This window comes from Heterostelium album, assembly GCF_000004825.1.
Source record: "Heterostelium album PN500 unplaced genomic scaffold PPL_scaffold3, whole genome shotgun sequence".
Classification (NCBI taxonomy): domain Eukaryota; phylum Evosea; class Eumycetozoa; order Acytosteliales; family Acytosteliaceae; genus Heterostelium; species Heterostelium album.
In genome coordinates this window covers 1,975,668-2,003,450 of record NW_008805065.1, presented here as the reverse complement: position 1 = coordinate 2,003,450, position 27,783 = coordinate 1,975,668, and the positions used below count along the sequence as shown (strand labels likewise).

Sequence of the window (27,783 nt, the reverse complement as noted above, 5' to 3'; positions counted from 1 at the left end):
ATAATTAATACATCAATCAAATTCAACACAGATAATTGTTACGACTCGACTCGGTTCAAAATTTTTTGTTTTTAAAAAATAAAAAATAAAAAAATAAAAAAATTTAATGACCAAACAATCGACAACTACCAAATTAGCTTAGATACATCAGTTTTCTTTGTTTATTTATTAATATATCTATAAATCTAATTAAATTATTAATTAATAATTAATAATTTAAAGTAAATACAATTCGACTATCTATAGTATAGTCAATTTAATAATAAAAATAGAAATAAATAGATATATATATAGAGAGAATGTCAGGAGAATTTGTAAATGAAGAATATATGGGAACAGAAGCACCAAAGGGTGTAGAGTTTTCAGCGTTGAACGAAGCCGAAGGAAACTACGCTTTCATTCAGAATACAGGTATTGCATATTTGGGTGGTGTTTTCGTTGGTACCACCGCTGGTGTGCTTCAAGGTTCACAGAGTGCCACTCAATACACAGGTTTCAAACCAAGATTGAACGTAATGCTGAATTATACAGGAAAGAGTGCTGCTACCTGCGCAAACACCGCAGCCTCTGTAGTACTCTCATACGGTGTCGTCAAACTGTTACTCTCTAAATCGACTGGTTACGATGAGGACAGTGTTTTCTGTTCGGTGGCTGCTGGTGCAGCTGTAGGTTCCGTTTATAAAGCTCCTGGTAAGAGAAGACTGAATAGAATAGAATAGATATCTCAATTGCTGATATCAGCTTGATCATATATCACTAACATATCAATCAATCAATCAATCAATTATAATACTTCTTTTTTTTAGGTGGATTTGCTAAATCGGCAATTGGAGGTACAATTGGAGGTTTGCTTGGATATTTAAATGTTTTAGGTCGTTCAAGGCATCCACAGTGGAAATAATAATAATAATAATAAATGATAAAAGTAATAATATTTTAGACTAAATTGGATTGAATCGAACTTATTTAATATTATTATTTGTTTTTAAATAACCAGGAAATTTGTAGAATATATATGTGTTTGCTAATTCACTAATTAAATGGGGGTAATAATTAAAAAAAAAAAAAAAAAAAAGTGTATTCATTCATTAATAAAAAATATGTGTGTTGAACTTTATTGGTGTTTATCAACATGTGTATTGCAAAGAGAATATATAAAATACATAGCACAACAACAACAACAGCAGACATCACCATCGCATTCATTCTATCCTTGGGATAAAAGAAAAAACAAAAAAAAAAACAAATATAAAATAAACCAGACTTTTTTTTTTGTTGTTGTTTGTTTTCTATTTATTGTTTATTTGTTTAATTTATTTTGGTTTAATTTTAATTATTTTAATTTAATTTAATTTGATTAATTAAGGAAACAAACAAAATATAATATTAAAAACAAATAGTAAACATCAGATAAGATATAAGATACATATTATTTTTATATTTGTATATTTTGCTTTTTATTGCTTTTAGTAAAATAAAATAAAATAAAATAAAATAAAATAAAAATGTTAAGTAATAATTTCGATTTTGATACAAATGATAATAAGGATGATGATTTCAATCTGTTGGATAGCAACAACAAGTCACCAAAGCCAGCACTTCCACCATCTTTAGCATCACCTCAATACTCCTCCAACAAAAATAACAATAACAACAACAACATCAACAAGAGTAATATAAATCAAGATAATGATGAAGATAGTAATGATTTTGCAAAACGATTGTCAAATGTAAATCAACACCTGTCACAACAGGCAAGTGCCAATTCCAATCATGTCTTACCATCGAATGTTCAACAGGGCAATGGAAATTCACCATTTCCAACAACAACAACGACAACAACGAATAACAACAACAGCAACAATAGCAGTAGTTACAATAAGTATACACCGACATTCAACGATGAAGACTACGCAGCAGAGTTACAATCGGAGTACAACAGAGAGAATTCACATCAACAACAGAACGAATCACTCTTTGATCCCAGTTATGATTCCACTTTCGATCTACCAGAGATTGTTACACACTCTGAAGATCATCATCGTTACATCTCACTAAAGAGAACAGCCACCATTATAAAAGCAATTTCCATGTTTATAATGGTAAGTTTTCAAACACACACTCATTATTTTATGTAAAATAGATTAAAACTCAACCTAATAATTTTTGTTATTATCTAGTTTTTCTCTATTATGACATACTTTGTTCAGGCATGGTGGTTAATTTTCAGTCTTGGATTGGTTATGAATCCACTTGGTTTCTATTCAGCTCATTATTTTAAGGGTAGAATGTTTTTAATGGTATGACACTAATATATATTTTTTTTGTCAAAGAGACTTCTATTTGTTATAATCAACTAATCTATTTTATTTTGTTTTATTTCCAATTATAATATAGTTTAATGCTTATCTAGTTGTAGATATCATCTTTAGACTATCATATTTATTTGCAAATATAAAGACATTGAACGGATTTGGAATATTCCTATCGTTTGTTATCGTTTTCATGGAGGGATACTTTACATATTTCTGTTGGAATTTCTATAAGAGATTACCAAAAACAATGACTCCAACATTAAGAGAATTCTTTAGACAAGATGCTGGTCTATTTTCAGTTTAATAACAATATAATAAAAATAATGTAAATATATATATCTTTAATTAAATCAAAAGCACCTGTCTTAAACATTTAATTTTTAGTTGTTTGACAATTAATATAAGTTTATTTAGAAAGAAAAATTTGTTAATTTTTATTTTGTTTATCTGATCCTCAGTTTGGCCATCATTATGTGGTATTATATTTAAATTGTCAAAAACTATAAAATGAAAGAAAATGTTGTCATTTACATTAGTAATAAATTATTCACAAAGCAAAAGTAAAAGAATAGAATTGGAAATTGTGAAAGATTCCAGAAATTGTTTTTTAATTATAAACAAGTATTTCCCTCTAATCAAAATTTCTAAATAATAAAACTAAATTCTCATCATATTTAAAAAGAAGGTTTTGTTGAAATTCATCAACATTTACTTTAACTTATTCTGACCTTCTTTTTTTAAAATTTTTTGTTTCTCAATCCTATTAATGATTTACAATGTTGAATTTGGAATGGCTTACTTGGTTTGTAAATCAACTCGAACTTTCTTACATTGTTGAAGATAGTTTCCAATTCCACAGGTTATAGTTAGGATGAGCTCTATCAATATTTTAAAAAAGTGGGATTGCACCATCTACGCAGGATATTTTTTCATCGGCTTGACCATTCGCCCATTTTCTCGGGTTGAGAAAAGCAGGAATCGAACCTGCAATGTCCGAAGACAAATGATTCTTGTATATCATAAGTAAGCGGATTGGTTGTGCCCACCAATAACCAACATCTTATTCTATTTATATCAATCTTTTATTTAGTGATAATAAACTTATGGTTTCTAATTTAATTTAAAAAATAGTAGTTGTTAACACTTTATTGTTGTTGTTTATACCAGTTCTGTAAATTTTCCCTAAAAAAAAAAGGGGATTTTCACACAAACAAACTCTTTTTTTTTTGTTTTTTCCACATGGAAACAAGCAACAATAATTTTTTTTTTTTTGGTTTGTTTTTAACAATATTGCTTCAACCAACAAGCATAATGTATCCATTGATCTGATTTAGCATCTACTGAAGCCAATCCATGTCCTGTCTTTGGATAGTAGAGACACTTGGTCGGAACACCTTTTTGTTGGAGTGCATTGTAGAGCATCATACCTTGCGATGGTGGACATCTGAGATCGTTCTCACCGAGACCCAAGAGAATTGGAACGTTCATGTTATCTAGATGTGAAATGGGTGAGCATTCTCTCATCTTTATGAGCTCCTCAGTGGTTGGAACCACTGGGTACACCTTGGCACCCTTCTCCAACTTGACACCGGCCTCACAGAAACTCCAATCGGGAATATCAGAGAGAGTTGAGAGTGTGGAGATATCGATGACCGGGTTTCTGATGACAGCAGCCTTGAAACGCGGTGTCTTGAGTCCACAGAGATGAGCAGCCAAGAAACCTCCGTGACTTCCACCCATGACAGCGCATCTCTCACGATCCAAAGTGGTAGCACGTGTCGTCAAGAGATGATCGAGCGTGGCCAAGCAATCGGCAACGTCCATGGTACCGATGTGTCCTGGAAGGACATCGTTGTAGTCACGACCGAATCCAGTGGAACCACGGTAGTTGATCATAGTAACGGCATAGCCAAGAGCATTGAGATAGCAGACGCTTGTCAAAAACTCACAAGTCGATCCTACATGAGGACCACCATGTGGGAAAAGGATGAGAGGAGTTGGATTCGTGGTCTTTGGTTGTACATGGATAATTTGGAACTTATCGATACCGCCGATGATTGGTTCCGGTGCTTTGACATCCTCGATATCCCATTGAATGGTACGTAATATATTTGTAATCTTTTCAGTCAACTTTGGTTCATAGATTGGTTTGTAAATAAAGAATTCAGATTTAGCAGGTGAATTCTTATCCTTTAGGTAAACTAAATTCTTTAGATAATTAATAATGATAAAAAAAAAGTTAATAATTTCAAATAAACAAAACAAAATAAAAATAATAATAATTATTTCAACATACAATTGTAGTTGGTGATGATGGGGTGGATTCACCTATTAAAACTTGGCGATTCATAGTATCGACATCGAAAATCGTACAGTTTCCTTTAAGTCCTGATAATGTTTCCAATTCTTTTGTTTCAATATTAAAGAGAAATGCTTTCTAAAAAGTTATATATTTCGTTGATATTAATAAATAAACTTTTAATAATAATAATAATATATTAATATTTTTTTAACAACTTACTTGGGTAGAATGGATTTGATCATGGAATACCAATGTCTTTGCATCGATCCATGGGTTAGTTGGCAGGCCCTGACAGTAGATTCCAGGGAATTCATCCTTGAAGTTCTTCTCACCGATGAGTGTAGTGATGTCGGATTCACCTTTGATTGGGGCACCTTGCTTCCATTGGATACTGAGGAGTTGTGAGCAAGAGTTGTGTGGTAATACAATACCTGGCATACCCAAGAAAATCAATTGTTTGCCATCCAAAGTGAAACGTGGTGATCTGAAACAACCGATATAATCAGCCAACAAATTAACCGCTTGGACAGTAACATTATTTGGATTACACTTACTATCGGTTGCCTGTTTAATTTTCATTTCATTTCTTTGTTTTATCAACTCACCGAAATCAACATAATAAATTGAACTCCTTTAAATTATCAAAAAGTAATATTAATATTTATATTGATGTAAATATAAAACTAAATAAACTTACAATCTATTAAAACAAGCTCTAATACCATATCTTCTGGTTTCAACTTTCCAACCTACGAAAACTAGACCGTTGGCATCCTGAGTCCAGGTGACTTGACCAGCTGTAATGTTGTCTGCCAATGGCCAAAGAACGGGGATGACTGTTTCATTTGGAATATCGATAACAAAGATCGATGGTGATTGATAAGACACATAGGTTTCACCCCAATCATTCTTGAAAAGGAATGAATCTCCAACGATCTTTTCCTTTGGATCCTTATCGTAGAAATTGGTAGTCTCCACCTTTCTCTCTGCAATAAAAGCGATATACTTTTCACATGGTGACCATGAAATTCTTCCAAACCATTCTACATACATGAATCAATAAAGATAAATAAATAATTTGCTATTTAATTAATGTTCATCATTGAATGTTACTTACCATCACTAAAGATCTTTTTATGAATCTCCTTGGAGGTGATTGTTCTGGTGAGATGCGTTTGGTCGAGGAACTCAAAGAGATACTCAGAGTCGGGTGTGACCTCCTTGATGGTGAGCATTGTCTTGCCTGACGGTGAAACAGAGATTAGCGGTGTTCCCAGCTCGCATGGGAATGGCGAGCTTCTAATGTTGTGGTGTGGATGCGACTCGTCCTTGTTGATGAGCGATCTACTGTGAAGGTAGTATTTATCCTTCTTGTTTTGCAAGTCGGTGACCGACGTAACGATGGAAACATTGACATAGTTATCATCTGATTTGTGCGAGAAAATAGCTTGATCCACCGATGGTATATTATAGACCAACTCCTTAAACAAAGCAACTGCTTCATTTCTAAAGGTTGGATCAACACCATCCGTTGATGAACTATTACTATTATTACTATTACTACTCATAGTTAAGTTATAATTATTCTTTTATTTCTTACTAAGTAATTTAAAAAAATGATAATTTTAAAAGTTTAATTTAAATTTCATTTCAAGTGATTAAAAATTTTTGATGGTTTTAGTTGGGTGAACTTAACACACAATGACCATTTTTTTTTATTTTTATTAAATTTATACTTTCTGCCATGTGTGCAATTAATTGATTTTCTTAATTAGGAATAAAAATAATCATATGATTATTATAAAATTATAAAAAAAAATAAATTGTATTTTTATTGTAAATACAAAGAATCAAAGTTAAGTTATTAGAGGACATAGTGATTTGGTAATGACAATCAATGTTTGTGGAAAGTTGTTTCAGCACAACATCATGTATATGACAAATTGTTTGTTTGTGAAATGTCTTTGGAGTGTTGAAAAAAAAAAAAGTGTATTATTGTTATGATTTTAAATAATTACTATATGTTTGTTGTTATGTTTTTATTTCTCTTCTAATTCTACAAGTACACCATTGCATGACTTTGGATGTAAGAAAACGACTGGTTTACCGTGTGCACCGATCTTTGGATTTGGATCGATGATACGAATCTGTTTCTCTTGGAGTACTTTGACGGCAGAGTGAATGTCGTCGACTTCGATGCAAACATGGTGAATTCCACCGGCTGGGTTCTTCTTGAGGAAGTTTGCAATGGGGCTGTTCTCACCGAGCGGATGGAGCAACTCGATCTTGGTGTTCTCGAGTGCAACAAACACAGTGGAGACACCGTGTTCCTTCTGTTCGACGGCTTCACTCACTTTGCAACCCATGACATCACGGTACATAGTGGCGGCCTCCTCCATGTTGGGCACTGCAATTGCAACGTGATTCAAACGACCCAAACCGACGGTTCCAACGATACCTTTGGCACCTGCGAATCCACCACTACCTGCTGCACTATATAATAATCTTGATCCAAAACGAAACATTATCTATTCCTTTTCTTATATTAATTAACAATAACTTTATTAAAAAATGATCATTAAGTGATTTCGAAATTGAATGAAAATCAATTTAAAAATTTTCAATACTTTTTTTTTTTTTTTTTCAAACAATCAAAAAATATGAAATTCGGAACCATTTACATTTTATTTTATTTATTTAATCATATAATTATAACCCTAGATATTATAGGTTTGTACAAATATTTTAGTAAGTAAGAAAAACAAAAAAGTCAACTAATTGTTTGACTAGTAGACTGTTCTTTCTTAATTAATTAATTTATTTCGATTTTTTTGTGGCATGTTCCGTGTTTCTATGCCCCCTGGTTTAAGTAAAAATCATGATTTAACGAAACTAAAGTTGTGATTGGGAAAACAGATCATTCGATATAAAAAAAAAATGAAAAGGGAACTGAGTGTTTAGAAAAAAAAGAGTACTTTCAAATATTTTACATATGTAAAAATAGTGATGGAACCAGCTAAATTTTTGTCACGATTTTTTCAATTTTTTGAAGTTAACAACAACACGAAATTGAAGTGGAAAAAGAATTAATCAAAAAAAAAAAAAACAAAATTAAAATAAAATATATTTTTTTAAAAAAAAAATACAACAAAAAATTACTAAAGTAAAGTATAATAAGAGTGTGTTGTTTTCGATTCATATTTTACAGTTTTATTTTATTTTTTATTTTAATATATATTAAATATTATAATTGTATATAAACAAATAATGTTCACTTCAACTCTTAGACGTAGCGTTGCTCTTAACAGAGTAGGTTGTTGAATAATACTAATGATAAATCACAATCATCATTATTATAATCATCAATTTCAACTTCACTTCAACTTCAACTTCATATGCATATGCAAACAAATAATAATCTAAAAAAGAAAAAGACAAAAACAAAAAAGAGAATATTATAAGTTTCAATTAGGATATGAAACAAGATAGAATTGTATAGGATCAGATCAGTCTAGAACAAACACAGAAAGGAAGGAAGAAGTTGAAAATATGATAAAAAATGATGATGATGATGATTGTGATTATCTAATTAATTAAATGTACATTTTATTAATAAACATTTCTTTCATATTTATTTCAATCATGATTGGAAAACAAATTATTTGTTATTGTTTTTTTTTTCACTTTTTTTTTTTTTTCACACAGCAATTTGCTAGATATTTCTCAACTGCTGAGCCAACCTTAAAGGAAAGATTAGCTCAAATCATTCCAGGAAAGATCGAACAAGTCAAGCAATTGAAGGCTGAACATGGTGATAAGATTATTGGAACATGCACTGTTGCTCAAGCCTACGGTGGTATGAGATCGGTCAAGGCATTGGTCACTGAGACCTCATCGCTCGATGCCGAGTTGGGTATCACTTTCCGTGGTTACACCATTCCACAATGCCAAGAGAAGCTCCCAAAGGCTCCAGGTGGAGAGGAACCATTGCCAGAGGGTATCCTCTGGTTGTTGTTGACCGGTGAAATCCCAACCACCAACCAAGTCCAACAGCTCTCCAAGGAGTTGGCCAATCGTTCTGGTTTGCCAACTTTTGTCACTGAGATGATCAAGAAGTTCCCAAAGGATATGCATCCAATGTCCCAATTGGGTGCCGCCATCTTGGCCCTCCAAACCAACTCCAAGTTTGCCTCTGAGTACCAAAAGGGTATGAAGAAGGATCAATATTGGGTCCACACTTTGGAAGACTCTTTGGACATCATTGCCAAGTTGCCAGAGATCGCCGCTCTTATCTACCGTCAAACCTACAAGGATGGAAAGATGCCAGCCATCGATCCAAATCTCGATTGGTCCGCCAACTTCAATCGTTTGTTGGGTTTCAACTCCAAGGAGTTTGACGAGTTGATGAGATTATATTTGACTATTCACACTGACCACGAGGGTGGTAATGTATCTGCCCACACCACTCATTTGGTCGGTTCCGCTCTCTCAGATCCATACTACTCCTATGCTGCCGGTATGTGCGGTTTGGCTGGTCCACTCCACGGTCTCGCCAACCAAGAAGTATTGACCTGGACACTCAACCTCAAGAAGCAAATCGGTGAGGGTGAAGTCTCCAACGAGAAGTTGGCTGAACTCGTCTGGGAAGGTTTGAACGCTGGTCGTGTCGTCCCAGGTTTCGGACATGCCGTCCTCAGAAAGACCGATCCACGTTACACTTGCCAACGTGAGTTTGCCCTTAAGCATCTTCCAAACGACCCACTCTTCAAGTTGGTCTCACAAATCTACGAAGTCGTTCCACCAGTCCTTACCAAGCAAGGTAAGACCAAGAACCCATGGCCAAATGTTGATGCCCACTCTGGTATCTTGCTCCAATACTACGGAATGAAGGAGCACTCTTATTACACAGTTTTGTTCGGTGTTTCCCGTGCTATCGGTGTCCTTTCATCCTTGGTTTGGGATCGTGCTTTGGGTCACCCAATCGAGAGACCCAAGTCTGTCACCACCGAATGGATCGCCGCCCAAAAGTTTTAAATATGATTCATTAATAAATTGACATAAATAAAATAAAATAAAAAGTATTATAATTAAACCAAAAAAAAAAAAACAAAACTAAAGTTTATAAATAATCTTTTTCTTTATTATGATTGTATTGTTGTCTTATCTAATATATGTTTCAAATCTTTTAGTTGTGATTTCAAGAGTAAAAGTTCGTTTCTTTCGTGATAATGTATGATTTCATCTTTTTCTTTGAGTTTTTCCATTAGTTGCTCGTCAAAGTAGGAGGTTGATAAGTCTTGTGTTTGATTAGGTTGGTTGGCGAATAGTCTATTGCTTTGTTGTTTGTATGGTGTTGTAGGTGCAGAGTTACTGTATCCAAATAGATTATTACTTCCCGATGCGTTATAGTTATTATTGTATTCATTTGACTCGTTGGTGTGTCGATAGTTATTGCTACCGCTATAGCTGTATTGTGTGAATGGTTTCGATCGTGTATGAATTGCTGACATTGGATATTGGTGATGAGTTGAAGATGAATTGGATATTGGTGGCTTTGTTGTAGTTCTGAAAGGTGAGGTGTATATTGGTGTTGTTGTAGTGGTTGTTGTTGGTGATGTATGTACAGTTACTGGCATTGCTGTTGTCGAGTTGGAAGGAGTAAAGTATCCGAATATTGCATTACCAAAAGGTGATACTGTTGGAGCTGTTGTTGTTGTCGATTGTGGTAGAACACGTGTTGGCGCAATTGGTGAAATAGGTGTTGAATGGTCATAGTACATCGGTGAACTACTATTGGTGAGTCTCTCAATCTCTTGGTTATTGAGGACATCATCGATACTCTTAATGGTTGCGTTGTGTCCGGTTATCAATTCGACATCTGGGACTATGGTAGTAGTGGTTGTTGGAGGTGAGGTAATCGTTGATGTTGGATAGTATTTCTTATTGGAAGTTGATGTTGATGTAGTTGACATTGATTGGTTTACACTGCTACTAATATTATTATTAATATGTTGGTGTTGTTGGTGGTGTTGATCACTTAATTCATCGAGATATTGTGAATAGCCACCCATTGGATTTGGAGTTGATTTGTTGCTTGTAGTTGTAGTTGTAGTAGTTGTAGTATTGGAGATGTTTGGTGGTGGCGTGAATGTTGGTTGTGATTTGCTTGAAGACATTGGTGTTGAAAGTGCATTATAACTTTTACTTCTGTGAAGATTCGACAACGATGCCGCCGATGCCGCCAAATTGCTACTACTACTACTATTGCTATTAATGATATGATTTGTATAGTTAAGTAAATTGGTAATATCATTATCCAATTTCAAATTATTTGAATTATTATCTTTTTGTTGAGATACTTGTTGTTGTTCTTTTGTTGATTGTTGCTGTTGTTCCTTTGTTGATTGTTGCTGTTGCTGTTGTTGATTATGTACTACACCAGTTCCAAATGGTGTATCCAATTGATTTTGATGATCTCTTAATTGTTGTTTCAATCTTTCGATCTCTTGTTGTGACTCCAAGTTGGTTTGATGAAGTTTCGATTGTTGATCACCAAGTTGATTCTTTAGCTTATCCACTTCACTTTGTAGTTGTTTTCGCTCGTTCTCGTTTCTTTGGAGATCTTCGTTCAACTTTTGTTGGAGTTGTTGATGCTGCTCTGCACTGCTGGCTGTGGTGTCCAAAGCATGTTGTTTCTCACGATAGCTCTGATTCTCTTGTTGCAGTTGAAGTATCTGACTCTGTAGTTCTGCCAGCTTCTTATCTTTACTTTCGATACTCTTGTTGTGCTCTTCCTTTACCGCCTCGGCAATAGTGGTAGTAGCAGCATAGGTATCGTAGAGTACTTGGTATTCGGTTTTGGTAACTTCGAGATCCTGTGAGGTATTGAGGTTCTGTTGCTCGAGATAGGCAATACGCTCTTGTCTCTCTTTGAGTTGCTTGACCAAGTCGGTTCGTTGCTGGATGGCAACCTCCAGTTGGTTGTTGATCTCTGCCAACAGTGGAAGAAGTTCGGTAGTCAGATAGAGCTGGTGTTGCTTGTTCTTTGACTCTAAACCGTCGGCACGCTCCTCAAGATTCTCAATGTATTGCTTCATCAACAGTTGATCTTTCTTGAGCAGCTGAATCTCTGCAACCAGATTGTTGTTCTCCTGTTCATACAACTCGAGATCACGCTTCATCTGAGTGGAGCTAACATTGGTTGCCGGTTGTAAAGTTGCAATCTGTTGAACTGTCTTCTCGAGATTGTTCATATTCTGTTTGAGTTTGGCAACGAATGGATACTCTTGGCTGTCTCCTTCACTGTCACCACTGTTATTCTCTTCTTCACTCTGCAGCATCGAAGATGAAGCTGAAGCTGAGGAAGATGACGACATCTTCATATTCATATTCAACAAAGTACCGAGAATACACCAGATGACCTTGTTGGCATCTCTTACGACATCATTGAGGTAGTTCTTCTCTTGCTGTAGCGATTGAATCTCCTGGATGTTAGAGGAAACGGTTGCACCAAGCGATTCCAATTCTCTTTCGTAGGTCTCTAGTTTCTCCACCATTTCTTCATGGATTCGATGATATTCTTGTACTTCCTCTTCACTGTACTCTTGGTGTTCATCCTCCTCTTCCTCTCCCACTTCATCGTCTTGATATTCCTCTTCACTGTCTTCGTTTAGAACAATCTCTGACTCCAATTCACGATCTACAGCTTCGTCGTCATATTCATCATCATCTTCATCCATAACAATCTCTGATTCCAGTTCACGATCTACAGCTTCATCGTCATATTCATCGTCTATTAAATCATCAGCTACTAGATCATCTTCACTATCTTCATTAAGAACAATCTCTGATTCTAGTTCACGATCTACATCTTCATCGTCATATTCCTCTTCTTCTTCGTTATCATCGTCATGGATAATAACATCATCGATTTCCTCTTCTCCATCATTGTCTTCATATTCTCTTTCGAGATCATCAGTAAAACTGATCTTATTGTTGGTATTTTCCCAGAGTTTCGATCGGTCGATATTGTAGTCTGGCTGAAGATTCTTAATTTTACCGACAAACTCCTTTTGTTCTGTGTTTAAGAATGGCATGACATTCTTTGTGTAGACATCAGAGTACTCTATGTTGTCACTAAAGTTAACGGAACGCTTATGCTTATCGCTGTAGGTCTTTTCTATCTTTTTGAACAGTTGATCTTCTCCCTTCCCTGCCATGTGCGCACCGATCTGCTGAATGATCTCTTTGGTCATTCTCAACTCCTTACGATTGACATCGTAGTCTTGCATCACCCTAAGGTAGCGTTCATGCTCTGCTTGCGAAATCTCCAAATCCTTCTCGACCGCATTGTACTTGACGGTCAGTCGAACCAACTTCTTTTGCAAATCCTCGTGTTCCTGCAACAGCTTATCGTACATCTGTTTATACTCATCGGATGACTGCGAGTTGGTAGCAGTATCCGCGACATTGGTAAATAGTTTCGTTAAGCTGTTTTCACGATGATGACCTTTGTGTCTTTGTACCAGTGCAGCTTGAGATAGTTGTTGTTGTTGCAGTTGAAGTTGTTGCAGTTGTTGTTGCAGTTGTTCAGAGTTCTCCATCAGTCTCTTCTCTTCGGATTGCCACTCCAACTTTTCTTTCTCGAGTAGCTCCACCTTTTCTTGGCTTTCACTGGCCAACACCTCTTGCATCTCCAGCTCCTCTTTGGCGACTTCAGCTTCCTCTTTGGTCATCTTTAGTTCCTCTTTCAGTGTTGCCAGCTCGTTGTTGGCAACATCCAACAATCGTTTGGCTGACTTTTCTTGGTTCTCCAAAGATTCCAGCTCCCTCTCCAACTCTGCCAATCCCTCTCTTGTTCTAGTGAGATCTTCTTGGTCACTCTCCATCGCTTTGATTCTAGCTTTATATCCATTGACCTCATTATTCAATTGATCAACCTTTGATTTCCACTCTTTCACCATTTCCTCAGATAACTGTTGTTGTGGTTGTTGAGATTGTTGTTGTTGTTGAGATTGTTGTTGAGATTTAGATTTAAGTTGTTCGTTTAGTCGCTTATTAGTTTCCACTTGTTCATCGTAAAGTGTTTGTAATTCAGCTTGATGTGTCTTCATAGTTTCAAAGTGTTGGTGCATCGTTTCGAGTTCCTCGCTTTGCTCGCTATTCAGCTTGGCCAGTCGGTGTAAATCATTCTCTTGTGCCTCGATTTGCTTGGTGTTTCGCTCATCCACTTGGAAATGCTCATGATTCTTCTCCAACAATAAATTGATTTGTGTCTGTTTCTTTTCCAGTTCTTTCAGAGATTTATCATATTCAATCTCCAACAGCGTATATTTATCCAATACATTCTCTGTATTTTCATAATCTACAATAAAATAAAAAAATAAACAAAAAAGTATTAATATAAGTTGTTATTAATATCAATTTAAACTACTACATACTCTTTGTAAATATTTCAATTCTTTCGTTTAATGTATTAATTAATGTATTCTTTTGCTCCAATTCAACGGTATGTTTCTCCACTACCTTAATATAATCTTCCTTCAACTCCTTCAATTGTTTCTTCAAAGATTGTTTTTTTTTTTTCATGGACTCATATTTCTCGGTGAGATCCTTAATAAACTCTCTTTCGTTCTCCAATGTCTGTAATATTAAATTCGAAAAAGATATTGATTAGTATTTATATATATTTAGAATTATTATTATTATTATTATTATTATTTATATTTACAATTGTTAAATCCTTAATAGAATCTAAACTCTCTAAATATTTAGTTTCAATTTGTAATAGTCTTTCGACTGATTCCTGATCGATGTTATTGTTGTTATCGGTTGTGTCTTCTTGAACGATTGGTGAATGGAGTTGATGTTGTTCGTTTGGTGTCGATCTTGTATCTCTTATCTGTTGTTGAGAAAGCTCCTCTGTTAATTCACTGACTCTACTCTCCAACTCTGATTTAATTGCCTGATTCTTCTTTGCTTCCTCTTCCATCGATGATTTCAATAAATTCAATTGTCTTGTTGTTCTTTCAAATTTAGTCTAAAAGAGAAGATAATAATTAGTCATTCTTCTTTCTTATTGCTTTGATCAAATAGATATCAATATAACTTACTTGATAATCAATTGAGCTCTCTTTTTCAAGTTTGATTTGTTCTCTTAATTTCTTTAATTCTTCATCGTTGACCGCTGTCGAAGTTGCGGTTGTCGTTGTAGTTGTAGTTGAATGTTGTTTTGAACATAACTCTTGAACTGAACGTAATTCCAATTTCAATTGTTCAATCATATTCTCAAGTTCTTTCTTATCATCCACCAAACTTTCATATGCCTCTTTCAACTTTGCTTCTTTCTCACTTATTTGTTCATTAAATTGCTGTTGTTGTTGTTGTTGTTGTTGATTAATTACAGTTGAAGTACTTGAAGAAGAAGTTGAAGTTGAAGTTGAAGATTCAATCTCTTCCTGTTGTTGTTGTTGTTGGAATAATTCATGATTACTAACTCTATCATCACTATCACCGCCATCACCACCACCAGATTCATAGAATCTCAACTTTTCATGAAGTTCATCGATGGTTTCATTGGCAATGTCAAGATTGACTTTCTCTTCATCCAAACTGGTGAGTAGCTGTGCGTATTTCAGCCGGAGTTCTGTGTCGGTTTCCACTTGAGTTTCGTTTTGATCGATGGTTTGGCGCAGTTCACGCACCATCTCTTCGAACTCCTCACACTTCAACTCGAAGGAACGTCGCTCCTCAGCGAGCAGTCGGTTATGCTCGCGCAACTCACCACTCTCTTTGGCGCCACTCTCAATCTGTCGCTGCAACTCGAGGACACGCGCAACCACCTCGTCTTCACCCTTCTCCTGTTTTATCAGGCGCAATAGATCGTCGGCCTCTTGCAGCTTGATCGACGATTCCTTCAGCTGATGTGTCAGTGACTCTGCCTGTTCGACCGCCCTCGACTTCTCGCTCTCCAGTTGTGCCAATCGCTCGTTGAATCCCGAAGCGTTCTTTCGTTCGTCGACCAACTTTTTCTGGGCGGACAACAGGTTCCGCTGAATCTCCTCGATGTAACGTTGAGTGGCATCTTTCTGCTCGTTGAGCATCTTTACCGCTTCGATCAACTTTGCATTCTTTTCTCTCTCCTGTTCGAAGCAAGCAATTGTCTTTTGATGTAGATCTTTCTCCTGTGAAATCTCACCCAAAAGAAATTCCTTTTCTTCTGCAGTTGCCATAATTTATAATATATATTAAAATTAATTAGTTATTTTTTTTATTATTTGATTATTCTAATTATTATCTTCAATAATTTAAACACTGTTTTGTTTATTTTATTTATTATTTGATTATTCTAATTATTCTATTATGTTATATCTCCTTAGGTATTTGACATATATCTAATTTTTATTTATAATATACAAAAATGATAAATAAATAAATTAAAAAAAAAAAGTGATTGTTTGTGATTGTTATTCTATTTTAAGAAAATGTGCAAAAATAAAAAAAAAAAAAGATATATTGAAATTTCTTTTATACTAAAATAAACTAATTATTTAATATAATAATTTGAATTGACTAGTTATGACCGTTATTAAACAATGATGATCATCATATGAAAAAAAAAATTGAATGATTTTTCAAAAATTTTCAAAATTGAATTTTTTTAATTTTCTTTTTTATTATTTAAATTAACGGATACAATGTTATGTTTTTTAGAAATATAAATTTTTAATTTTGATACCTTCTTTAATAATATATATAAGTTTGATTTTTATCAAAAAAAGAATATTTTATCTTTTTAACAAAACTTATTTTATTTTTTTATTTTTATATTTTTTGAATTAGAAATAACAAGGAACTAAGTAGCTTTGGTTGGTACTACTTTAAACCAATCAGTTTAGTGTTGGTTCTTAGAACTTAAATAAAATCATTCTATTATTAAAATTTACTTTGTAGTTCTCCTAGTTCTATGTTTCACCTGTCTACGTTTTGTAGTATCAGCTTTAGATGCATCTAATAATTGTTTCTTTCTTTTGTTTCTACTACTGTATACCAGTCCTGCATCTATCATTATTCTTCTAATGGTAGTGACACTAAGTGATTTGTGATATGTTTCGTTGTACTTTGTTTTAACTGCTTTTAAAGTTGGACAATAGTTATTTAAGAAAATATTCTTAATATCGAGTTCATCTTGTAGACTATATTCTCTCTTTCTACCAGGAGGCTTAATGTTCTGTACAGAGTTGGTTTCTTCATACTTTTTCTTTAATCTTGAAACAGTTGAGTGACTACAATTATATTTTAAACCAATCTCTTCTTGTGTCAACCCATTATCCAAATCTATAATTACACTTATCTTTTCTCTTTCTGTTAATCTATGGCTGTGTGATGACATTGCAAAGTTAAATATAAAAAATAAATATTTAATATAGATATAGTTTATTGTTTTGTTTGTCCTATTTAATTTTTAAAATATTAAAAATAAAGATTTTTACAATATTACCATATTTAGTTTTTTGTTGAACTTTGAAAAATTTATTTTAATTTTAATTTTATTCTAATGATTTAATATCTGTCTAGTTGACTAATGATTATAAAATATTATTAAACTATTTCACCTCCACAAATATTGACAAGATCCAATAAGTTGATTCTGATTATTTCACTACACTTCAAAAGACTTTCCAAGTTATGATAGAATTCTTTGAAAAAGATGGAACTAATAACAGTTTTTATTAGGATGAAAATGTGTGGTTTCAAAACTTCTAACATGACAACTTTTGTCTCATTAAAATATTTGTTTTTGTAAAAGTATAAATGAATTTTCTTAAATATTAAACAATATATTGTTATAGCAGTACTAAGGTTGATAGATTAATCGGAGTATTTTCATTGAGATAGAGTATTGATACATTTCATGACGGAAGTTCATTTTTTTATTAAAATATTATTACTCCTGCAGGTTCTTTTGTATCTTATATTAATTAAAAATTTTATTTTTATATATTGTTGTTGATTTGAAAATAGTAATCAATGTAGTTTAACTCTTCATCTATCATTATATGTTTGTTTTGTTCTATGATCTCTTTTGATATATTGGCATTTTCCATCTTTAGAGTATTTAATTTCTCACATAGAGATGCCTCTATAGTAATTCTACTTTCGAATTCCTCTTTTGAATTAGCAGTTAATCTAAACTCTTTAAAATCATCAGAATAATAAACTTTATTATCACTACCTAAATACCAATTTATATTACGAGCCTAAGAATGAATGGAACAAGATGATTATTAACAAATGTTTTTTGTTTTTTTAACAGTTTTTAAACTTACTGGATCAGAATAAAATGATTTCATTGTAATATGTTGAACTTTAACTTCAATTGAATTATCATCATCCAAAAGTATACAAGAAGTTGGTGATTTAATTTCATTTAAATCTCTTGACGTTTGATTTTTAATAGGTGGTACAGATAAATATTGGTGATAGGAAGTACCACCTTCTCTTACACCAGGAATTTCAGTTCCAAACCATACAAAGTCATCTATCACTGTTCTTGTACCTGTAAACTCATTTGATATACTTGTAATTGTAAAATTTTAGTTAGTTATAGATAAGAGAAAAAAAACATTGTAATTTTAGATATTTTTCTGAAAACTTTCTATTTTTTTCCAGTTTTTTTGTTTTTTTCTAATAATTATTATTATTTATTACTTACCTTTCGTATAATAACTCTCTTAATGGTTTGACAAGATAGAATTGAAAGTAGAGAGATTCGATGCTGTCGAGTTTCAACTTTGGAACGAGAGGTACTATCATACTGCGCATTACATTGGTTTCATAGCCAATGGCACGCACCAACTTGTAGTAGAGCGACGACTCTATTGCAATCCGTGTGTCAAACTCTGCCTTGGAGTGAGCACACAGCTGATAGCAGTTATATGATTTGCAGAGGTATACTCCGCCATCGCTCGACAGATACCAAATGACTTCGTCGAACGACATCCTGAAGTAGGGTGTCAACTCCATTGCACGCTGATGCGAGTTCTCCTTGATTTTCACCACATTGTAACGAGTGGATATGTAGCTGTCCACCGTTTTCAATTTGGTTTGTATCTCTCTCAGGTCACACTCCAAAGGAAATGCAATTGGTGGAATATCTTGAATGCCATTCTCATGCATTGATCTCAATCCAGGTAGATAAGTATAGACCCAACAAAAATTATTATCTATAAATGGTTCTTTGGTGTCAGATTCCATGTATCTTTCTATTTTATCCATATCTCTCTATTTCCAAATATTATTATTTGTTTTTCGATCGATTCGTCCAAAAATCCAACTGATTTGAAAAATCAATATTTTGCCTTTTTGGTTTTCACCTTTAATTTTAAAATTATTTGAAAAATGAAAAAAACAACTTAAAATAGGTGAGTCACCTCAATGATCTTCATTTTTTTTTAATTAAAAACAACACAATCAATATAAAGCAACATATAAAACAATAGATATTAAACAACATTTAAATATATATAAATAGAAATACAAATAAAATGAGTAGAAGACAAAAGAGAAATGAGTTAGATAGTGATTATTTAGATGATGATGGTAATGTTAAATAAAACACGATTGAATGACGCATTACTTATCATTTAAAGAAACTAACTTTATTAATATTTAAAATAGAACAAAAAGATTTAATTTCATCATTATTAGAGAAAGATCAAAATATAAATTTATTATATTTAGTATGTTTCAATTTGTTTATTAAAATATCTTTAACTTTAGTTTAGTTAACTAACTTTTGTAAATCTTTGTAATTATAGAAAATAATTAGTGTAGTTGGATTTGTTTTTGGAGCTTTAAAGATATGTTGTGCAGTTTTACCTTTTACAGTGTTGCCGTTTGAGAACGAGGCACATGGCATACTGCGAGCAAAGTTTTCGTCGTTCATATTGTTTTGGTTGGAGTGGATGTCGGCGTCGGCTTTTATCGCCGGTGGCATTGCAATGTATCCCGGCTTTGTAAAGGGATTCATCAAGAAGTGGATCATGTTGATCAGCTCGGTCTTTACATTCTTTGGTTCGCTCTTGCTGTACCTCTCGACCGGTTCACTCTTCACCAGTCTCTGGACGCTAGGCGTCAACAGTGTATTCCTCATTGGATGTCTCTACATCTCACACCTCACCAACAACACTCAAAATGAAATTCAAGGATTGAACAAGTTTAGATATCCACACAAGAAAGCATAGACAAATCAATCATCATTCAATCGATATCGAAAACACAATCAACAACAAACAACCAAACAACAATATTATGATCTTCACAATCATTAAAAAAAAACAAAACAAAACATAATAAATGTATAAAAATAAATTGCACAAACCAACTACTATGTAAGATAGCGAAACTAGACATGTATTAATGTTTTCTTGAGAACTAGCTGCCTGCAACATCTTCATTCTCTCACCTATATATTCGAATACTTCCATTTCCATGCTGGTGGTTCACATTATTATACGCCAACTCATAGTACACGATTATTGGGTGTTTCTTTTACTTAGAATTAGTCAGTCTTAATTATTTCCAGAAAAAAATAAAGTTGACGTTTTAGCGGAAATTGCATGTATAAGCAACTTCTCGGCAGTTGCAAAAAAAACAAAATAAAGATATTGTTATTTTTAAAAAATGAAGAGTTTGTTTATTAAATAGATTTAGAATGAATAGTCAATTTAAGATTATAATAAATTCGGTAGTGATTAGGAGTCTTTTGTTTAGTTATGTAAAAGAAATCAATAAAAGAATCATTGATCAAACAAAGTTAAGGCTATTTACTTGGTTAGAGTTATGTGAAGAGCCATCTCAATTATTGGAGTATGCTTATTTCGATCAGTTTTTTAGTTCGTTATCAGTGTTGGAGAGAGAAGAATATGAGAATAGATATGCTATTTTGGCATATACATCATTGATGAGTAAAGCACTTGGGAAGTGTCGTTACCAGGATCAAGACAAATGGGTCTATCACATTGTAGACAACTATTCAGAGTATATAGATGAGTTGGTGTTGGCTGATCGATCATTTAATCGTAAGAGTATTGAAGATGCATGTAAAGCAGGTGATATCGAGACTATCAGAAGATTGGCGAATGCTGGTGAAGAAAGTTATGGTGGTTCAATCTTTATTGAATCAAACTTGGTTGAGGCAGCATCTAATGGACATTTGGAGACTGTTAAATTCCTAATGGAGAATTCGGAGGATCGAATTGATGCCTATACTGCCTATGGAGTAGCGATATCCAATGGTTATACCGATGTTGTGTTATACCTTTATGAGCATGGTGCAATCAAAGCTGATCTGGTAGAAGATTCAATTGGTGAAATGGATGTCAAATGTAGTGATACAAAGTTGATAGACCACCTATTCGATACCAAATACTCTGATGCACTTGGATATGTTATGTATGCTGCAATGAAAAGTGGAAGAATAGATCTGGTGAAATACTTGGTCAAAGACAAACATTTGGAGCTAGATCAGCAGGCAATTGACATTGTTGGTGAAAATGGTGATTTAGAGTTGCTGCGGTTTTGTTATGACAACAGTAGTTATAGATTATCTAGTGATGCGTATAATCATGCAGTTCGAGTTGGTAACATGAAGATGTTGAAATATCTCCACGAAAACTGTAATGATATCCAATGTTCATATAAAGTAGTAATGGAAGCGTTTGAAAATTCACAATTTGAAGCATTGGACTATCTTACTAGTAACAGACAGGAGCTCATGAGAAAAGAATGTTTGGAGTATGCAATCCAATACAATCATTTACCTTTGGTAAAAAAGATCATAAACACTTTCATTGAAGAAGGATTCAGTGATTGGGATGATATTTTGTCGCATCCATTCGATAGATATGCATTGGGGTACGGTTATATCGAAATGGTCAGATATCTATACAGTGTATATCCAGCAGTTTTGACGATATTGGGAATCAGTATTATCATTCAAAATGGATACATTGAATTAAAAGATCTTTATAACGTTTTCCAAAGCAAGAGTTCGGGTTTATCACTCTCTACGAGAGTGGCACAAGCATGTTCCTTCGGACAATTGGAGTTTCTAGAGTATATTCTGGAAACCGACACTAACCATTCGGAGTTGGATTGGAATCTTAATCTTTCAATGGCAGTTGAATCAGGATCCGTTAATATGGTTAAATGGATATACGAGACAAAGAAAAACTTGTTAAGTCAACAAAGAACAGAATTAGTTTTCAAATCTTCTTGTATAGAAGAGAACCTCCCAATGGTTCAATATCTTTTAGATAATCAACCTTTATTACCATATAAAATTATTCATAATATTGTAAATGTCGGTCACAGAATGGATATGGTTCGTTGTCTGGCAGATGCGTTAAGGAGAATAGTTGAAAGCGATCCAGAAAGAAAAAATCTCCGTTGTCCAACATGTCAATTATCACTTGAATTTGCTCGTTTGTTGGAGAATTCCAACTTCATGGCAATGCACTATCTCAATGAACTGGCCAGTAGTTGTAATCATGACGAAGCATATTTTAGGGAAAACGAACTCATGGAGAAAGCCGTATCTAATGGTAATCTGGCAGCGGTCAGATTCATCGACAAATACAATCTTTCAATGGACAATCACTCTGGAATGGATTACGCCGCAGAGTTTGGACATATCTCAATCATGAAGTTTCTTCATTCCACAGGAGCTCAATGTTCAAGTGATACTTTCGACACTGCAGCCAAAAACAATCACTATGAAATCTTGAAATTCCTCTATGAAAATCGAACTGAAGGACCTGTTTCCTCAGGTCTTGGCAATTTCAATATAGATCAAGAAATCATTGATTTTATCGAAGGACATGAGAGAAAGCCGTTTAAACAAACCAAAAGAAACAAAAAACAAAAAACTAATTATTGATCTAAATTACAATAGAAGTGTCTGCTATGGTGATACTTCTCAAAAACAAACTATGTTTTTTTTCAAATAAACAAATAATTTAATTGTAAAGTTTTTTATTTATATTTTTATTTTTACCAATTTTATTTTGCAAGTTAAAAGACTGTAAGATTGGTATGAAAATAAAAGCTCAGAGTTTATATTAATCAACAAGACAACATAGTAAAATTATTCCCTTGAAAGGAAGAGTTTATAGATCAAGAAAAGAGGGATGAATCTTTACTAAAAACTGCTTGTTTAAATGAAAACCTCCCATTGGTTCAATATCTTGTAGATCATCATCATTGCCAACATTTGCTACCACATAAAATTATTAATAATATTGATAATGTCGTTCACAGAATTGACATGGTTCATTGTCTGACAGATTTATTAAAGAGAACACTTGAAGACAATCCAGAGAGAGAATGGCCGATTTGTCCATCCAATCAATTGTCGCGTTCATTTTCTAGATTTTTGGAGAATTCAAACTTCATGGCTATGCACTATCTCAAAGAACTGGAGAATAGTTGTAATCATGACGAAACATATCATCATAAGCACGAATATTTTGAATCTATGGAGAAAGCAGTATCCAATGGTAATATGGCAGCGGTCAGATTCATCGTCAAATACAATATCTCTGAGGATAATCACAATGCAACGAATGACGCAGCACATTTTGGAAATCTATCAATCATGAAATTTCTTCTCTCTACTGGAACTCAATGTTCAAGTGAAACATTCGACAATGCAGCCAGAAACAATCAATTCCAAATCCTGAAATTCCTCTATGAAAATCGAACTGAAGGACCTGTTTCATCAGATCTTTTGGATAATTATGGATTCAAGATAAATCAAGAAATCATTGACTATATCAAAGGAAACGAAAGAATTCCGTATTTCAAAAATACGAAAAAAAGTAACATAAAAAGAAAAACAAATCGTTCATCAGGGATTGACATGAATCTTTCACATCGAAAGAAAAAATATTTATATTCCTAAGAAATAGATATATAAATAAAATAAAAAAAAACCTAAATTTTCTTTTTAAAGTTATAAATATTATATTATTTTTTATTCAGTATTATTTTCTTTTAACATGTTTGTTTTATTCAACAAACAAAAAGTCTGTAAGTTTTGCTTTTAGTAACTTGGCATAGTGATTGGAGAATGATTTCTCAATGAATGGGAGGAAGTAATCCATTTTACCGTTGGACGGTAGTAGCTGAAGGAATGCCTCTGGATCCATGTAGCTGGTAAGATAGTCCAAGACACGTTCGTACTCCAACAGGATCAGTTGATTCTGAACTTCGTGGCTGACTGCCAGGTAACGGCGCAGCATTTGGTCGAGTACGACCGACCAGTCGTTGTGCTTACAGAAATGCAAACCATACTCCAACATGATAGCAATGTCGGTGTTGGTTGCAAGTTTGATACCCTCGTCGGTACGGTCCAACAACGGTAGACAAGCCAACTGCAACGATACAAACATGATATTCTCTGGATCGCTGGCAAACATCAGTTCTACATTCTCCATAAACTCAAAGTCGGTCACCTTTGTAGTTGAGAGAAGCGATTGAATTTTTCTATAGTACAGTGACGAGAGTTGATTGTTTGGATCTTCTTTCTCCGATGGATTTCTATTAAAGTCCAAAGAGAATGGTGGTAACTTGGACAGCCATTGAGGAATAATTGAATAGGTTTTTAAATGATACATAATCCAATGATTACAATATTCATCTCTTTAAAGATGAAGAATTAATAAACTAAATCTTTAGCTATAAAAATAATTGATTAACTTACGTTGTAATCATATTGTTTAATTGACTTTGAGGATGTTGTTTGTTAGTACTACTGATTTTGTTGGTTGGTGTATAGTTTACAATCATTGCTACATCGATATTGAGTGATTGGAACAGTTGTTTGTCGTCACCGCGGAATCTGTGGATGTCTTGCACGTAGAGGTGAATGAGATACTTGATGAACGGTGGAACCAACTCGACGAGATTCGATGTCGACGAAGTGGTGGAGAGTGTCACCAACGAACCGATATTATTGACATTGATAGCATTGCAGTGTTCATTCAGGAACCACTCCAAGTAGATCTTCAGTAGCAGTGCATCCATATCGAAATCCTCGTGATGATAGTTACTGCTGTTGCTATTCAATATGCCATTCGTTGCAAACGTGGTGGTCGAATGTAGCAATATGGTGAATGCTTCATCGGGTGATATATCCTTTTTGCGCACCAACTGAATGGTTATCTCTAACAGACCCCAAGGAATCGATTGTCTTAGTATCTTTCCGAGAGCAGTCGGATTGTTCTCACCCATCGTAGTCAACAATAGCTTTGGATTCTTCAAACAAAGCTTTATCAATGAATCCACCGGTATCTGATTCAAAGATGACATAGTATCTTCAATGTTATTCTGATCTAAATACAACAATCCCAGTGCAAAGTAATTCATATTTCTTTGTTCTAAATCAAAGTCACATGTCTCTGATAATCTCTTTAATAAATCTATTGCTAATTTCTAATAAAATATAGATAGAATTATCGAATATTAATAAACTTTATAATCTATCTTTGTTAAAATTCTATATATACTTACTTGTGAATAAGATGAAACAGATGATTCTAAAATAAGGAATGATAGATTATGTGGACTTTCAGAATAATAATGTTCAAGAATCTTATTACTAAGATCTTCTTTGTCTGCTAATAATTCAACTGACTATTATTTTAAGTAAATAATTATGTTGGTTATTAGTTGGTTAATTGTTATATTTATATTAGATAACTATTAAATAAAAACTTACAGATGGATTAAATAAAACTTGTTTTAAATAATAGCTAAGTGCTTTTTGTGATTCTTTGTTTTCTTTTAACATATTGAATACCAATTCGATATCAGTATCACTTGAACTATACCATAGAGCAGCTCTCATATAATCTTGTTGATTCTTAAAGAAGAACTAGAACGAGTTGTAGTTAAAGTATTGTTAGTAACAATAATCTTATCTTTTGAAGTTGCTTTTGTATAACTAACTTACTTCACCAAGGAAAGAAGATGATTTACGTAGTAGTTTCTTAAAGTTCTTTCTTTCGACGTCATGATTAACTATCGATGCAACATCATTCATGTTTGGGTTGGATCTAAATTGATTCGAGAGTTTCGATTGCAAGAGGAAGTGACCTTCTAGCAAGAGTTGGTGATAGACGTCTTCGTCTTTATCTTTGACAGCGGTAGCGTACTCAAGGATCTGAGTGTACAGCGACTGCAGTGGTGTATGGTGCAATATATAGATCGACCAGATCTGTTTGGACGACGACTTACTGCTGTTGCTATGACCGTCGACCTGCTTCTTTGGCGAGAGTACACGTGAGGGTGACCGCATGAACGACGGTGTCAACGACTCTGTTATGTCATTGGCGATCTTTGAGAGAATCACTAGATACTCACCCATCACAGCCATAGAAGACAACCCGATGAATCGTTTCATACCGAAACCACACGGTGCCGGTATGTCATTACCATGCTCTGCGCCTTCACACGTTCGCAGCGACCAAGTCTGGATGCCGTCTGCCGATAGCGTATACAAGAAACAATGATTGGCAGCACAAAACACAGTGTCACTTGCATACATATAATAAGCAAGAAGTGATGGTTTCGATATATTATAAAGAAAACCTTCTTTCTGTGTTGAGAATACACATCTCATTTGCATTGATTGTATCTTTCCATGATTACTATTACTATGTTGTTGTTGTTGTTGTTGATTTTGATTATTATGTTGTTGATGTTGATGTACATTTGTTGATTGTTGTGTATTACTATTATTACTTATATTTAATTCATCTATTGATGAATGTGAACCATCTGGTAAGAAGAATAACGAATGAATATTGTCGTCTTGTGAGAATCGTCTGCTCAACACCAAGGTAGACGATAACAATATATATCCAAAGTCAGTATTTACACTGATACCATGATCGATATCTGTGATCGGTCCTATAATCTCATGAACGTTCTCATCTACATGTTGATTGCTATTGACCATCTGCAATAGACTCAACTGATTCTTTCCTGTCTGATTACCATTTCCATCGAAATTCACCTCAAAGTAATGTTCATCTTCAACAATCTCTGACGGTCCATTCTTCATTTTAATATATATTAAATAGTTTAGTTAGTTAATCTTATCTTATTCTTCGATTGGTTAATCTACAATCTATAGATCCAACATACATTTACAGCGGCATTCGATGGTGGTGTTATCTGTGAGTTTGCAGTTGTCTCTGCTATTGGCTCTTGATAGTGAATGTTTAGCGAAAGTATTTTGACGTCTACCAGTGTTGAGTATGCAATGTATCCATCGTAGATTGCAACCTTTTTAACATTCTCTGCATCGATGTCTAGGATACGCTCGAACGATGTAATAAGATGACCACCACTAACACTACTCCACAGACTAACGTTCTTCTCGGTAGCGACAACGACACGACTCGTCACCGGACAAACATTGATAGCAGTAACCGTAGTAGCGAGTGGTATCTTTAAAACAGTTGGTAATGAAACATTACCATTACCATGACTATTACTACTACTATTAGCATGACCATGTTGTTGTTGTTGCTGTTGTTGTTGTAATAACATACTGGCTAAAGATGAACTGTTGTTGTTGTTGTTGTTGTTGTTACCTCCACCAATGATTGGCGAAGAACTAACTATTGGACTGGATGATAAACCGTGTGATGCATCTTCAAACGATTGATTCTGTCGCCAATTCTGATAGAGTCTGACTACTTGGATCTTGGAGGTGTCTGTTTCACGCTCGAGCGTGAGAATGGCATCGTTGGCAGGCAAATAGTGGATGGCAATGATATGCTTTGACTGCGCTGCGAATCGGTTGAGAATGGTGGACTCGGTTGCACCGATCGTATAATGCAGAATCGTACCACCTTTTGTCGATACCAGAAAGTCGTTGAGCGCTGCAATGATCTCGAGGGGCTCCAACGACTCATCAGGCTCCGATGGTGGTAGATTCTGATTATCGAATATTTCAAATGTTAAAAACTTTACCATTCATATATATATGCTATACTATACTATATCTCTATTAAATAAATAAATAAATAAATAAATAAAAAAGTAATCAATCACTCTAAAACACTTCTTCTTCTTCTGAGACCAACAATATAT

At 34.0% G+C, this 27,783-nt stretch overlaps 12 protein-coding genes across 12 annotated transcripts; 6 read left to right on the top strand and 6 right to left on the bottom strand.

Annotated features, from left to right (window-relative positions):
* Positions 1–299: 299 nt before the first annotated feature.
* On the top strand, positions 300–901 carry PPL_03370 (uncharacterized protein; the record flags this gene model as incomplete). The annotated part of the gene is made up of 2 exons (XM_020574337.1): positions 300–690; positions 807–901. 2 exons carry the CDS (start codon positions 300–302, stop codon positions 899–901), a joined length of 486 nt encoding a protein of 161 aa, XP_020436409.1.
* Positions 902–1,505: 604 nt separating this feature from the next.
* On the top strand, positions 1,506–2,619 carry PPL_03369 (uncharacterized protein; the record flags this gene model as incomplete). Its single annotated transcript, XM_020574336.1, has 3 exons — positions 1,506–2,102; positions 2,181–2,300; positions 2,398–2,619. 3 exons carry the CDS (start codon positions 1,506–1,508, stop codon positions 2,617–2,619), a joined length of 939 nt encoding a protein of 312 aa, XP_020436408.1.
* A 977-nt stretch (positions 2,620–3,596) lies between these two features.
* apeh (acylaminoacyl-peptidase) lies at positions 3,597–6,185 on the bottom strand (the record flags this gene model as incomplete). Its single annotated transcript, XM_020574335.1, has 5 exons — positions 3,597–4,523; positions 4,612–4,752; positions 4,837–5,248; positions 5,315–5,660; positions 5,735–6,185. 5 exons carry the CDS (start codon positions 6,183–6,185, stop codon positions 3,597–3,599), a joined length of 2,277 nt encoding a protein of 758 aa, XP_020436407.1.
* Positions 6,186–6,656: 471 nt separating this feature from the next.
* PPL_03367 (methylmalonyl-CoA epimerase) lies at positions 6,657–7,142 on the bottom strand (the record flags this gene model as incomplete). Its single annotated transcript, XM_020574334.1, has 1 exon — positions 6,657–7,142. One exon carries the CDS (start codon positions 7,140–7,142, stop codon positions 6,657–6,659), a length of 486 nt encoding a protein of 161 aa, XP_020436406.1.
* A 742-nt stretch (positions 7,143–7,884) lies between these two features.
* On the top strand, positions 7,885–9,651 carry PPL_03366 (citrate synthase; the record flags this gene model as incomplete). The annotated part of the gene is made up of 3 exons (XM_020574333.1): positions 7,885–7,926; positions 8,323–9,436; positions 9,527–9,651. 3 exons carry the CDS (start codon positions 7,885–7,887, stop codon positions 9,649–9,651), a joined length of 1,281 nt encoding a protein of 426 aa, XP_020436405.1.
* Positions 9,652–9,758: 107 nt separating this feature from the next.
* Positions 9,759–15,848, bottom strand: PPL_03365 (uncharacterized protein; the record flags this gene model as incomplete). Its single annotated transcript, XM_020574332.1, has 5 exons — positions 9,759–13,981; positions 14,058–14,259; positions 14,348–14,656; positions 14,730–15,476; positions 15,726–15,848. The coding sequence occupies 5 exons, from the start codon at positions 15,846–15,848 to the stop codon at positions 9,759–9,761; spliced, it is 5,604 nt and encodes a 1,867-aa protein (XP_020436404.1).
* Positions 15,849–16,341: 493 nt separating this feature from the next.
* On the bottom strand, positions 16,342–17,008 carry PPL_03364 (uncharacterized protein; the record flags this gene model as incomplete). The annotated part of the gene is made up of 2 exons (XM_020574331.1): positions 16,342–16,357; positions 16,563–17,008. 2 exons carry the CDS (start codon positions 17,006–17,008, stop codon positions 16,342–16,344), a joined length of 462 nt encoding a protein of 153 aa, XP_020436403.1.
* Positions 17,009–17,612: 604 nt separating this feature from the next.
* Positions 17,613–19,064, bottom strand: PPL_03363 (uncharacterized protein; the record flags this gene model as incomplete). Its single annotated transcript, XM_020574330.1, has 4 exons — positions 17,613–17,876; positions 17,946–18,195; positions 18,332–18,900; positions 19,050–19,064. The coding sequence occupies 4 exons, from the start codon at positions 19,062–19,064 to the stop codon at positions 17,613–17,615; spliced, it is 1,098 nt and encodes a 365-aa protein (XP_020436402.1).
* Positions 19,065–19,163: 99 nt separating this feature from the next.
* PPL_03362 (uncharacterized protein) lies at positions 19,164–19,862 on the top strand (the record flags this gene model as incomplete). The annotated part of the gene is made up of 3 exons (XM_020574329.1): positions 19,164–19,218; positions 19,297–19,358; positions 19,437–19,862. The coding sequence occupies 3 exons, from the start codon at positions 19,164–19,166 to the stop codon at positions 19,860–19,862; spliced, it is 543 nt and encodes a 180-aa protein (XP_020436401.1).
* A 470-nt stretch (positions 19,863–20,332) lies between these two features.
* Positions 20,333–22,558, top strand: PPL_03361 (uncharacterized protein; the record flags this gene model as incomplete). Its single annotated transcript, XM_020574328.1, has 1 exon — positions 20,333–22,558. One exon carries the CDS (start codon positions 20,333–20,335, stop codon positions 22,556–22,558), a length of 2,226 nt encoding a protein of 741 aa, XP_020436400.1.
* Positions 22,559–23,071: 513 nt separating this feature from the next.
* On the top strand, positions 23,072–23,581 carry PPL_03360 (uncharacterized protein; the record flags this gene model as incomplete). The annotated part of the gene is made up of 1 exon (XM_020574327.1): positions 23,072–23,581. The coding sequence occupies one exon, from the start codon at positions 23,072–23,074 to the stop codon at positions 23,579–23,581; it is 510 nt and encodes a 169-aa protein (XP_020436399.1).
* A 106-nt stretch (positions 23,582–23,687) lies between these two features.
* Positions 23,688–27,666, bottom strand: PPL_03359 (uncharacterized protein; the record flags this gene model as incomplete). Its single annotated transcript, XM_020574326.1, has 6 exons — positions 23,688–24,321; positions 24,383–25,113; positions 25,192–25,314; positions 25,400–25,543; positions 25,634–26,740; positions 26,830–27,666. 6 exons carry the CDS (start codon positions 27,664–27,666, stop codon positions 23,688–23,690), a joined length of 3,576 nt encoding a protein of 1,191 aa, XP_020436398.1.
* Between the last annotated feature and the right edge of the window lie 117 nt (positions 27,667–27,783).